We start from the raw sequence: 14391 nt of genomic DNA, 5'->3' as shown, positions 1-14391 counted from the left end.
CAAACATGGTGGTGGCAGCATCATGGTTTGGGCCTGTTTTTCTTCAGCAGGGACAGGGAAGATGGTTAAATTGATGGGAAGAAGGATGGAGCCAAATACAGGACCATTCTGGAAGAAAACCTGATGGAGTCTGCAAAAGACCTGAGACTGGGACGGAGATTTGTCTTCCAACAAGACAATGATCCAAAACATAAAGCAAAATCTACAATGGAATGGTTCAAAAATAAACATATCCAGGTGTTAGAATGGCCAAGTCAAAGTCCAGACCTGAATCCAATCGAGAATCTGTGGAAAGAACTGAAAACTGCTGTTCACAAATGCTCTCCATCCAACCTCACTGAGCTCGAGCTGTTTTGCAAGGAGGAATGGGAAAAAAATTCAGTCTCTCGATGTGCAAAACTGATAGAGACATACCCCAAGCGACTTACAGCTGTAATCGCAGCAAAAGGTGGCGCTACAAAGTATTAACTTAAGGGGGCTGAATAATTTTGCACGCCCAATTTTTCAGTTTTTGATTTGTTAAAAAAGTTTGAAATATCCAATAAATGTCGTTCCACTTCATGATTGTGTCCCACTTGTTGTTGATTCTTCACAAAAAAATACAGTTTTATATCTTTATGTTTGAAGCCTGAAATGTGGCAAAAGGTCGCAAAGTTCAAGGGGGCCGAATACTTTCGCAAGGCACTGTATATTGACTGGAAATGTCCCCGGTTTTAATTTCAGAAATCTGGTCACCATCTGGTCAGCCTAGATGTTCAATGTTGCTGCTAGCTAGCGTCATTGACAAACACAGAGATGGAACTTAGCTAGCAAGCTAGTGATTTTCCACACTGATAAACAGCATATAGCTTGTGCTTTATTTACTACAGTTTGACAGCCTGCTGATGGAGTTGTAGACATGTTCTCAGAAATCAGTCATGAGCACAGCAGCAGCTGACTCAATACTGTCTGCAGTGCACTAACTATAGTTTTCATGCAATTTTTTTAAACTTGAGAAATAGTGCACCAAACACCTTAGCTAGATGTAAACTTCCAAATGAATTACAGATTTCTTGATTGATCTTAATTCTGACTATTTTGAGGGTGAAAGGTTGCTACCATTACTCAAGAAGGACAATAAACTGTAACTTGGTCCTCTGTAGCTCAGTTGGTAGAGCATGGCACTTGCAAAACCAGGATAGTGGGTTCAATCCAAATCACTTTGGATAAAAGTGTCTGCTAAATAGCATATGGGTACGATGTAGCGAAGTTAAGCCGTCATTTGGCTTTACGTACCACTTACTTATGGAGATATAGCCATGCGAATCCTACCAATTAGAACCGATAAAGATGGTTGGTGGCCATTTTGGAAAACTGGTTAAATCTGCAATGGAACTAGATATATTCATTAAGACCTTTACTTGCTTTCTGCATAGGATAAATGGTCTCATCATAAAGGCATTTAGTTCAAATGGGTTACATCTCTCTATGCTGGATGTAATGCATTCCTATGGGGTTCTATTAATAGTGATGTGTAAAGGCCACATTTAGTTGAAATGGGTTACATACAGTGCCCTCCGTAATTATTGGGACAGTAAAGCATATTTTATTATTTTGGTTCTATGCTTCTAAAGTTTGTGTTTTTTTGTTTGTTTATCTGCGTTGTTTGTGACTTATTTTTTAAACTATTTTTGTACATAATGTTGCCGCTACCATCTCTTATGACCAAAAATAACTTCTAGACATCAGGACTTCGATTACTCACCACGGACTAGCAGAATTCTTTTTCTTCTTTCACGACTCTCACGAGCCCGAGGTGGATCATATGCGGCTCCCTCGGGAACAGGCCCCGACCCCAGTGATCTGCATGAAGAGGAGGCGGAGGAAGAGAGGCCGCAGGGCGGACTGCCTTCTGAGTAGTAGGAGGCGATCGAATAAACTCCCACTCCTCTCAATTCTGCTCGCAAACATGCAATCTTTGGACAATAAAATGGACAAGTTATTGGGAAGATTAAACTACCACCGGGACATTAAAAACTGCAACATTTTATGCTTCATGGAATCGTGAATGACGACAATATCAACATACAGCTGGATGGTTATACGATGTATTGGCAGGATAGAACAGCGGCATCTGGTAAAACAAGGGGCGGCGGTCGACGTATTTTTGTGAACAACAGCTGGTGCGCAATATCTAAGGAAGTCTCAAGCCATTGCTCGCCTGAGGTAGTTTCTCATGATAAGCTGCAGACCACATTACCTGCCGAGAGAGTTTTCGTCTATATTCTTTTTAGCTGTTTACGTACCACCACAGTCAGAGGCTGGCACCAAGATAGCATTGAATGAGCTGAATTCTGCTATAAGCAAACAAGAAAACGCTCACCCAGAGGCGGTGCTCCTAGTAGCCGGGGACTTCACTGCGGGGAAAATTGAATCCGTTTTACCTCATTTCTATCAAAATGTTAAATGTGCAACCAGAGTAAAAAGAACTCTGGACCACCTATACTCCACACACAGAGATGCATTCAAAGCTCTCCCTCGCCCTCCATTTGGCAAATCTGACCATAATTCTATCCTCCTGATTCCGGTTTACAAGCAACAATTAAAGCAGGAAGCACCAGTGACTAGATCAATAAAAAAGTGGCCAGATGAAGCAGATGCTAAGCTGCAGGACTGTTTTGCTAGCACAGACTGGAATATGTTCCGGGATTCCTTCAATGATATTGAGGAGTACATCACATCTGTTATTGGCTTCATCAATAAGTGCATCGATGACGTCATCCCCACAATGAACGTATGTACATACCCCAACCAGAAACCATGGATTGCCGCTTTCAAGAAGTGGGACTCTAACCCGGAGGCTTATAAGAAATCCCGCTATGCCCACCGACAAACCATCAAACAGGCAAAGTCTCATTACAGGACTCGTACTCGAGTCGTACTACACTGGCTCTGACGCTCGTTGGATGTGGCAAGGCCTGCAAACCATTACAGACTACAAAGGGAAGCACAGCAGAGAGCTGCCCAGTGACACGATCCTACCAGACGAGCTAAACTACTTCTATGCTTGCTTTGAGGCAAATAACACTGAAACATGCATGAGAGCACCAGCTGTTCCGGAAGACCCTGTGATCACGCTCTCCGCAGCCGATGTGAGTAAGACCTTTAGACAGGTCAACATTCACAAGGCCGCAGGGCCATGCGCTTACAAACTAGCAAGTGTCTTCACTAACATTTTCAACCTCTCCCTGTAGCCATGAAGTGCTTTGAAAGGCTGGTCATGGCTCACATCAACACCATCATCCCAGAAACCCTAGACCAAGCACCGCCCTCCTTTTGAAGCTTTCAGTCTGTTATTCGAACTCAATCAGCATGACAGCGTGATCTCCAGCCTTGTCCTCGTCAACACTGACACCTGTGTTAACGAGAGAATCACTGACAGCTGGTCCTTGTGTTGCAAGGCTGAAATGCAGTGGAAATTTTGTAAATTTTGTAAATGTTAGTAAATGTTAGTAAGTTAGTATTTGTAAATGTTAGTAAGGTAGTTGTTCACATGTTTATTAACAAGTGATAACTAGTAAGCTAGTTATTGACACATTTATTACTAAGTGATGAATAACCTATTTATTAATCCAGTATAAATGCTTTATTACAGTGTGTTATTATAAAGTGCTACCAATTAGGGTTACAGTATGAACGTTGTAAACATCTCAAAAAGCAAACTAATGTCTACTTTGAGTAAACAACTTGAAAAGGCCTTATCAGTGGCCTGCTTCAAGTCATGAAATCAGTGCTGCATTTGTGAAGCAAGCATTTAGCATGTAAGATGTGTCTATATTGATCCTGCATCATATTATATCTGGGTTAATCCTGCATCATATTATATCGTTGTTGATCCTGGATCTTCATATATCAGTGTTGATTCTGGACTGGACATATATCAGTGTTGATCCTGGATCATTGTTTAGATGTGTTGATCCTGGATCATGCCCCATGAAATCTGAGAGAGGCCATATAAAAAAATACAAGTTCAGTTGGGTATTTATGAAAATGACTTGTTATCTGTCTAACCCTAACCCATAGAGGGGGGTGTAGGATTGAGACTTAAATAAGGTTAGGGGAGGTGTACTCTGAAAACCTACCTCTTTATGAATATCTTGATTAAATCCCCTAGAGTCTAGTGTAGCACCGGTGTAAGAAACATAATAAAAAATCCCCATCAAAATCCATCAGTTTAAACTAGATATGTCTGCATGGGCTGCGCTTCAATCCACCGCATCTGCCCATGGCGGTCTTCAACAGCTGCGGTGAAAGGTGGCCGATCTACAGCGGTATTTGACAGACCATGAAAAGTCTGTTTGGCCTACAAATTTATAAGGACCACTTTGCTCTACGACCCTCACAAGCCCCAGGGGACTTGTCTGAGGTCGGTACCGTCAATATTCCAACTTCTGTTTGTAGCATCCAAACCGTTTGGGCTACAAACTAATGTGAAAAGGAAAGATTCTCCGTTTTATTCTACTACCCCCAGTTTTGTGACAATGCAAAAAAAGGGGTTAAATATGTGTAAAAAAAAATCCCTTCCCATTTGCTAGATTTTGTTATGGTACAAGCTTATTCAAAAATGTATTAAATTCATGTTTTTCCTCATCAATCTACACACAATAACCCATAATGACAAAGTGAAAATAAGTTTTCATACATTTGCTAAAAAACTGAATAGCTTATTTACATAAGTATTCAGACCCTAGGCTATGAGACTCGAAATTGAGCTCAGTTGCATCCTGTTTCTATTGACCATCCTTGAAATGTTTCTACAACTGGATTGGATTCCACATGTGGAAATTCAATTGATTGGACATGATTTAGAAAGGCAAACTTTCTACATAAGATCCCACAGTTGACAGTGCATGTCAGAGCATATACCAAGCCATGAGGTCGAAGGAATTGTCTGTAGAGCTCAGAGACAGGATTGTGTCAAGGTACCGATCTGGGGAAGGGTACCAAAACATTTCTGCAGCATATACGGTCCCCAAGAACACAGTTGCCTCTATCACGCTGAAATGGAAGAAGTTTGGAACCACCAAGACCTCTTCCTAGAGCAAACTGAGCAATCAGGGGAGAAGGGTCTCTGCCAGGGAGGTGACCAAGAACCCAAAAGTAAGTCTGACAGAGCTCCAGAGATTCTCTGTGGAGATGGGAGAACCTTCCAAAAGGACAACATTCTCTGCAGCACTCCACCAATCAGGCCTTTATGGTAGAGTGGCTAAACGGAAATCACTCCTCAGAAATCGATAGGATGGCGAGTTTCAGATCAGGTCACTTTGAATGTTTATGCTCTATTGGGGCCTTATTGGGTCCCTTGAGTAAAGCGTTTGTGTCTCTAACACCTTTAATTGGTGGAATTCCTTAGAGTTTTGGACCTCATTATTCCAGAGCCTTGCATACAGGTGATAACAGGACCCTCTGGTGTGAGAAACTTAAAGTCAAACTAATATCATTAAAGAGGTGTTCACTTACAGTATTGTGCCAGTGACGTCAGTCACAGAGCACAGGTTGAGTTTTGCTAATGCAATATGCTCTTTGAGAATCATGAGTGCTAGAGAGATCAAATTACAGTGTACTAGATGTTTGTATGTGCTTCTGTATGTGTTTGTGTGTGTCTGTCTGACTGTGTGTGTGTGTGTGTGTCTGACTGTGTGTGTGCGCACGCGTGTGTGTGTTCTTGTTTGACACCTTTAATTGGTAGAGTGATGTAAGTGTCATTATTACAGAGCCTTGCAGGTCAGTGCTAACAGGTCCCTCTGGAATCTGAGACAACAACTAATTAGACAAACAATATGATTGGGTCAGACTACTGCAGGGTGATCTCTGGCAAATATTATGTGTCCCAATGATGTAACTGTCTCTGTTGACTTGAATCATTGTTTCATAATTCAGTTCAGATGGACATTTTTACAAGTCTATGGAATGTTCCTATGAAATGCAATTAGCAAATACACCATAAAGATGTACCATCTTATCAACTGCCTGACTGTCAATTTTCTAATGCACTGGCCAAATGACTTATGCCTTTATGTGTCCTGTAGTTTCACAAGGCCATCCTTCTGAATCTTATTTCGTTGTATTGAATATTGGAAGTCTAAAGAACTTCAGTTTCACATCTTGCATTTGAATAGGAGGGCTGGCATCTAACGCTCACAGTTAGTTTTGTATCTTACGATAGCTAGCTTGTTGCTGAACATTTTTCAGAAACACAACCTCAGTTTGGAGCTCCATATTGGCAAAATAGTTGATTGGTTTGATAAGTGGCAACCTGTCACCAGTTCACAGAACCTTTTTACAACCTTATGAAATGGTTCTATATAGCACCATAAAGGTTTCAATTAGAACCTTACGATCATGGTTCTTTATACCTTGAACTGTCTCTTCTTGAAAAACATGATGACATTATTTTTTATCATAAATTCCTATTACTAACAAATCAAATAGCAATTTCCAATATAATTTTTTTGGGGAAAAAAACGAACTCTACCAGGCAGTTGAGAAGTCAACAAGGTGAAACCAGCAACACCATTATAGAATGGCAATTTGTGTAGCATTAATACAGGTAACGAACGAGTGGAGGACAGGGGTGCCTCTTAAAGAAGAAGTTACAGGTCTGTGAGAGCCAGAAATCTTGCTTGTTTGTAGGTGACCAAATACTTATTTTCCACCATAATTTGCAAATAAAATCATAAAAAATCCTACAATATGATTTTCTGGATTTTTTTCCCCTCATTTTGTCTGTCATAGTTGAAGTGTACCTATAATGAAAATCACAGGCCTCTCTCATATTTTTAAGTGGGAGAACTTGCACAATTGGTGGCTGACTAAATACTTTTTTGCCCCACTGTATAAGTATATGGATGAGCGATGGTCGAGTGGCATAGGCAAGGTGCAATAGATGGTATAAAATACAGTATATACATGGGATATGAGTAATGTAAGATATATAAAAAACATTATTAAATTAGCATTATTTAGAGTGGCATTGTATAAGTGACTAGTGATCCATTTATTCAAGTGGCCAGTGATTGGGTCTCAAATGTAGGCAGCAGCCTTTCTGAGTTAGTGATTGCTTTTTAGCAGTCTGAAGTCCTTGAGATAGAAGCTGTTTTTCAGTATCTCGGTCCCAGCATTGCTGCATCTGTACTGACCTCGCCTTCTGGATGATACAGGCAGTGGCTTGGGTGGTGGATGTCCTTGATGAATATTTTGGCCTTCCTGTGACAACGGTGCTGTAGCTGTCATGCAGGGCAGGTAGTTTGCCCCCGGTGAGGCGTTGTGCAAACCACACCAACCTCTGGAGGGCCATGCGGTTGAGGGCGGTGCAGTTGCCGTAGCATGCTGAGATACAGCCCGACAGGATGCTCTTGATTGTGCATCTGTAAAAGTTTGTCAAGGTTTTGGGTGAAGTCAAATTTCTTCAGCCTCCTGATTTTGAAGAGACGCTGTTGCGCCTTCTTCTCCACATTGTCTGTGTGGGTGGACCATTTCAGTTTGTCTGTGATGTGTACGCCGAGAAACTTAAAACTTTCCACCTTCTCCACTGCTGTCCCTTCAATGTGGATAGGGGGGTGCTCCCTCTGCTGTTTCCTGAAGTCCATGATCATCTCCTTTGTTTTGTTTTGTTGACGTTGAGTGAGAGGTTGTTTTCCTGACACCAAACGCCGAGTGCCCTAACCTCCACCTTGTAGGCTGTCTCATTGTTGTTGGTAATCAAGCCCACTACTGCTGTGTCATCTGCATACTTGATGATTGAGATGGAGGCGTGCATGGCCACGCAGTCATGGGTGAACATGGAGTACAGGAGGGGGATGAGCACACACCCTTGTTGGGGCCTCACTGTTGAGGGTCAACAAAGTGGAGATGTTGTTTCCTACCTTCAACACCTGGGGGCGGCCGGTCAGAAAGTCCAGGACCCAGTTGCACAGGGCAGGGTTGAGAACCAGGGCCTCCAGCTTGATGATGAGCTTGGAGGGTACTATGTTGTTGAATGCTGAGCTGTAGTCAATGAACAGCATTCTTACATAGGTATTCCTTCTGTCCAGATGGATAGGGCAGTGTAGAGTGCGATGGTGATTGCGTCGTCTGTGGACCTGTTAGGGCGGTATGCAAACTGAAGTGGGTCTAGGGTGGCCGGTAAGGTGAAGGTGATATGATCCTTGACTAGTTTTTCAAACCACTTCATGATGACAGAAGTGAGAGCTACGGGGCGATAATCATTTAGTTCAGTTATCTTATCTAGTCATCAGTTATCTACTTATCTACTTATCGGTTATCTAGTCCCTGGATGGGAGACCAGTTGCTGCTGGAAGTGGTGTTGGAGGGCCAGGAGGAGCCACTCTTTCCTCTGGCCTAAAAAATATCCCAATGCCCCAGGGCAGTGATTGGGGACACTGCCCTGTGTAGGGTGCCGTCTTTCGGATGAGACATTAAACGGGTGTCCTGACTCTCTGCGGTCATTAAAGATCCCATGGTACTTATCGTAAGAGTAGGGGTGTTAACCCCGGTGTCCTGGCTAAATTCACAATCTGGCCATCAAACCATCACGATCACCTAATAATCCCCAGTTTACAATTGGCAGATTCATCCCCCTCCTCTCCCCTGTAACTATTCCCCAGGTCGTTGCTGCAAATGAGAATGTGTTCTCAGTCAACGTACCTGGTAAAATAACAGAAAAATAAAAAAATCTTTGCCTTCTTGGGTACAGGAACAATGGAAGCCATCTTGAAGCATGTGGGGACTACAGACTGGGATAGGGAACGATTGAATATGTCCGTAAACACATCAGCCAGCTGGTCTGCGCATGCTCACACTTCTTAGTCACATTAAAAAAACATTGGGTCAGAACACAGATTGGTTGTTCTGATGTCTGATGTCTGATGTCAAACATTATTTGTCCCCATGATGTAAATGAGCCAAAGTCTGCCTCAACTTGAAGAAATATGGTTCATAATTCAGTTCATATGGACATTTTTTAAGTCTATGGAATGTTTCTATGGAATCCCAATATTCATTTTGATTGAATGTGCTATAAGCGCATACACCATCAAGTTCGCCATCTCATCAACTTCCTTACTGTCAGTTTTCCTACACTAGCCAGCTGACGTGTGGCGTGCCGTCTAATTTCCCGAGGTTGTGGATTATGTTCCAAACTGAGCATTGGCATCAGCAAAAACAGTTAGTCTTGCACAGTTATCCTATTTCTCATGTATAATAACCTTTAAGTGACCAAATAATCACCCCTACTATATTTTCCCATTTAAAATGCTCAGAATGGACTTCCTGACGGGCCGTCTCCATGTGGTAAGGGTAGGTAACAACACATCCGCCACACTGATCCTCAACACGGGGTTCCCTCAGGGGTGCGTGCTCAGTCCCCTCCTGTACTCCTGTTCATTCATGACTGCATGGTCAGGCATGACTCCAACACCTTCACTAAGCTTGCAGATGGCACAACAGTGGTAGGCCTGATCACCGACAACAATGAGGCAGTCTATAGAGAGGAGGTCAGAGACCTGGCCGTGTGGTGCCAGGTTGACAGCTTCAAGTTCCTTGGTGTCCACATCACCAACAAACTATCATGGTCCAAAGACACCAAGACAGTTGTGAAGAGGGCACGACAAAGCCTATTACCCTTCAGGAGACTGAAAAGGTTTGGCATGGGTCCTCAGATCCTCAAAAACATTCTACAGCTGCACCATCGAGAGCACTGGTTGCATCACTGCCTGGTATGGAAACTGCTCGGCCTCCGACCGCAAGGCACTACAGAGGCTAGTGTGTATGGCCCAGTACATCACTGGGGCCAAGCTTCCTGCCATCCAGGACCTCGATACCAGGCAGTGTCAGAGGAAGGCCCTAAAGATCGTCAGAGACTCCAGCCACCCTAGTCATAGACTGTTCTCTCTGCTACCTTACGGCAAGCGGTACCGGACCGCCAGGTCTGGATCCCAAATATTTCTTAAAAGCTTCTACCCCCAGGCATTAAGACTGCTGACCAGCTAATCAAATGGCTACCCAGACTATTTGCATTGCCTCCCCGCCTCTTTTACACTGCTGCTACTCTCTGTTTATTGTCTATACATAGTCACTTAAATAACTCTACCTACATGTACAGTTGAAGTGGGAAGTTTCCATACCCATTAGCCAAATACATTTAAACTCACAATTCCTGACATCGTCAGTTATGATCACCACTTTATTTTAAGAACGTGAAATGTCAGAATAATAGGAGATAATTATTTATTCCAGCTTTTATTTCTTTCATCACATTCCCAGTGGGTCAGAAGTTTACATACACTCAAGTAATATTTGGTAGCATGGCCTTTAAATTGTTTAACTTGGGTCAAACGTTTTGCGTAGCCTTCCACAAGCTTCCCACAAATAGTTGGGTGAATTTTGGCCTATTCCTCCTGACAGAGCTGGTGTAACTGAGTCAGGATTGTAGGCCTCCTTGCTCACACACACTTTTTCAGTCTGTGCACAAATTCTGTATAGGATTGAGGTCAGGGCTTTGTGTTGGCCACTCCAATACCTTGACTTTTTTGTCCTTAAGCCATTTTGCCACAACTTTGGAAGTATGCTTGGGGTCATTGTCCATTTGGAAGACCCATTTGCGACCAAGCTTTAACTTCCTGACTGATGTCTTGAGATGTGGCTTCAATATATCAACATCATTTTCCTACCTCATGATGCCATCTATTTTGTGAAGTGCACCAGTCCCACCTGCAGCAATGCACCCCCACAACATGATGATGCCACCCCCATGCTTCATGGTTGGGATGGTGTTCTTCGGCTTGCAAGCATCCCCCTTTTTCCTCCAAACATAACGATGGTCATTATTGCCAAACAGTTCTATCTTTGTTTCGTCTGACCAGAGGACATTTCTCCAAAAAGTACGATCTTTGTCCCCATGTGCGTTTGCAAACCGTAGTCTGGCTTTTTTATGGCATTTTTGGAGCAGTTTCCTTTTTCCTTGTTGAGAGGCCTTTCAGGTTATGTCGATATTGGACTCATTTTACTGTGGATATAGATACTTTTGTACCTGTTTCCTCCAGCCTCTCCACAAGGTCCTTTGCTGTTGTTCTGGGATTGATTTGCACTTTTCGCACCAAAGTACGTTCATCTCTAGGAGAACACGTCTCCTTCCTGAGCGGTATGATGGCTGCATAGTCCCATAGTGTTTATACTTGCATACTATTGTTTGTACAGATGAACGTGGTACCTTCAGGCGTTTGGAAATTGCTCCCAAGGATGAACCAGACTTGTGGAAGTCTACAAAAAAAATTTTGGAGGTCTTGACTGATTTCTTTTGATTTTCCATGATGTCAAGCAAAGAGGCACTGAGTTTGAAGGTAGGCCTTGAAATACATCCACATGTACACCTCCAATTGACTCAAATGATGTCAATTCGCCTATCAGAAGCTTCTAAATCCATTACATAATTTTCTGGAATTTTCCAAGCTCTTTAAAAGCACAGTCAACTTATCGTATGTAAACTTCTGACCCACTGGAATTGTGATACATTGAATTATAAGTGAAATAATCTGTCTGTAAACAATTGTTGGAAAAATGACTTGTGTCATGCACAAAGTGTATGTCCTAACCGACTTGCCAAAACTATAGTTTGTTAATAAGACATTTGTGGAGTGGTTGAAAAACGAGTTTTAATGACTCCAACCTAAGTGTATGTAAACTTTAACTGATCATACAGTATTATCTCAATTTCCTCGACTAACTGGTGCCCCCGCACATTGATCCGCACATTGATTCTGTACCTGTACCCCCTGTATATAGCCTTGCTATTGTTTTTTTTACTGCTGCTCTCTAATTAGTTGCTACTGTTATTTTAAATGTTTTACTTAACTTATTTTTTTCATAAAACTGTATTGTTTGTTAACTGCTTGTAAGTAACCATTTCACTGTAAGGTCCACACCTGTTTGGCGCATGTGACAAATAAAATTTGATTTTAAAGAAAATGCACCTTTTCTCTCATCTCTAACTATCAGTAAGGTTGAAGGATAGGCTACGAGACCACAACAACATCCAATCCTGTCACACATTACGTCAAGCTTTCACTAATTATTTGTTTATCCAACTGTTTTTTTTTTCATTTCTGTGCTCTATTGTGTGTGCAGAGAGACTCCGGGGAGGGGAGTGGTTGTCAGCTATTCAGGGATAAATAGAGAGTCAGAACTCAGAGTTTGTCAGAAGGCTGAACTTACAGGGTCACACACAGGACCAAGCAGGAGCAGGACCTCAGCATTTCTACCCTTTATTACAAATGGAGAAAAACAAAGATGTTCAATACTGTTTTCAAGACAGAAACTCTTCTTGCAGAATGGAATTGCTATCGACAACAATCTACATAACACTGTACATCTTCTTCTCATTGATTTCAGTAGTTACAGTATTTTTGAACATACTGGTGATCATCTCCATCTCTCACTTCAAGCAGCTCCACACTACAACCAACCTGCTCATCCTCTCTCTGGCTGTGTCAGATCTCCTGGTGGGACTGATTGTGATACCAGTAACGACTATAGCAATAATGGAATCATGCTGGGGTTTTGGGGAATATTTCTGTGTGTTTTATTTCTACATTGCTTGTTTATGTACTTCTTTATCTCTGGGAAATTTGGTATTGATATCTATTGACCGCTATGTTGCTGTGTGTGATCCCTTATTGTACCACTCTAAAATAACAATAACAAGAATGATGTGTTGTATATCATTTACCTGGTGTTGTTGTATCATATACCGTGCTGCTATTATAAAAAACTTAGTAAATGTACAGGTACCCAGTAGGTGTTTGAATGAATGTTTTATTGTAGAGGAGTTACATTGGGTTAATATCATTGCCCTTGTATTTACAATGGTTGTCCCGTGCTCTATTATTATAACACTTTATATGAAAATCTTTGTGGTGGCCAGATCACAGGCCAGAAAGATATTTTCAAAAGAGGCTGCCTGTGTGTCTGGTGTTAAAACTGGACAGGCAAATAAGTCTGAGAGAAAAGCAGCAAAAACTCTTGCTATTGTTGTTTTCAACTATCTAATTTGTTGGATTCCATTTTTGTTCATAAATATGTTTTTTTTTTCAAGTGACAATTTATCATTTATCATCGGCTTTCTGCCACTTGTTAATTCCTTAATTAATCCAATAATTTATGCTTTCTTTTATCCTTGGTTCAAAGTGACAGCTAAACATATTTTAACTCTGAAGTTAAGGTATTCATAGTTCCTATATTTATATATATTTTTTTTAATCTACAAGCATTGGTTGGATATAGTTATGTTAAACAATTGCTCTAATTGCTTCTTTCATGTAACAATACACTGACATTACTTACAGTATCTCAGTATTGTCATTATGGATACATGTGGTTTTGATACAGAATAATTTGGCTGGATTGGATTGGAATGACTTGGAGAAGGCATTAGAAGGAACAAGCTTGTTTTACAAAAGACATTGTAGTCATTTTGGGTAAAAAATTCCAATACCAAAATCTGTAGTTGTTCCATGTTATTTAATGATAAATAGTATGCAATTATTCTAAAAGTACATTTGGAGGTGCCATATGTTGTTTATCATTGTCCTCTAGTTACTGCATTGGGACACAATGCCTTCAACAAGTGTAGTAAAGGGTGTGGTATATGGCCTATAGACCACGGCTAGGGGTTGTTTTTGTGCACGATGCAACACAGAGTGCCTGGATACAGCCCTTAGCCGTGGTAAATTGGCCATATACCACTAACCCCCAAGGTGCCTTATTGTTTTTATAAACCGGTTGCCAACACAGCAAGGAAAGGAAGACACATCTAAATTGAAAATGTTGTTTTTAAGAAATAAATTCATAATAAATACATTCTGCCAGAAAAACTAGTTCAGACAAAAGTTGTGTTGCTAGACTGGTTGCTAAGTAACATAGCTACAGGCTAGCTAACATTAAATGTATGCAAAAACAGAGCATTAGCGCTACTTCTACAGTGACCAACACATGCCAATTATTTATTCATGTTGATCAGAATGTTGCGATTTAATGTGCACGAACGAAAAAATTGCCCCATTTTATTGTTGGCTTGCCCAATGATGTCGTTTTGTTTCCTCCACTCTGCTGGAAATGTAGCCATTATTTTAGCTGGGGGAGTTTCTGCTGTGTTGTAGATATAATAGTGCTCCACCACTTTCTCGCTTCCAGATTTGACCTCTTGTAACTTTGAAGAGAGGTTTTGGATCTGTGTCCTCTGACAGACATTATTTTCCGTGCCTCTAGACCGGCATCAGCCAGATTCTGGATACCTAAAAGAGTCCTAAAATTCAAAACCAAATAGCTAAATGATCCATGGTCGTACATTAAAAAAAA

At 41.4% G+C, this 14391-nt stretch overlaps 1 protein-coding gene across 1 annotated transcript; it reads left to right on the top strand.

The window, feature by feature from the left end:
- The first annotated feature begins 12159 nt into the window (after positions 1–12159).
- On the top strand, positions 12160–14023 carry LOC110502166 (trace amine-associated receptor 6-like). The gene has a single exon (XM_021580023.2). The coding sequence runs from the start codon at positions 12309–12311 to the stop codon at positions 13263–13265; it is 957 nt and encodes a 318-aa protein (XP_021435698.2). The 5' UTR covers positions 12160–12308; the 3' UTR covers positions 13266–14023.
- The last annotated feature ends 368 nt before the right edge of the window (positions 14024–14391 follow it).

Source organism: Oncorhynchus mykiss, chromosome 22 (assembly GCF_013265735.2).
Source record: "Oncorhynchus mykiss isolate Arlee chromosome 22, USDA_OmykA_1.1, whole genome shotgun sequence".
Classification (NCBI taxonomy): Eukaryota; Metazoa; Chordata; class Actinopteri; order Salmoniformes; family Salmonidae; genus Oncorhynchus; species Oncorhynchus mykiss.
This window is presented reverse-complemented; position numbering and strand designations above follow the sequence as displayed.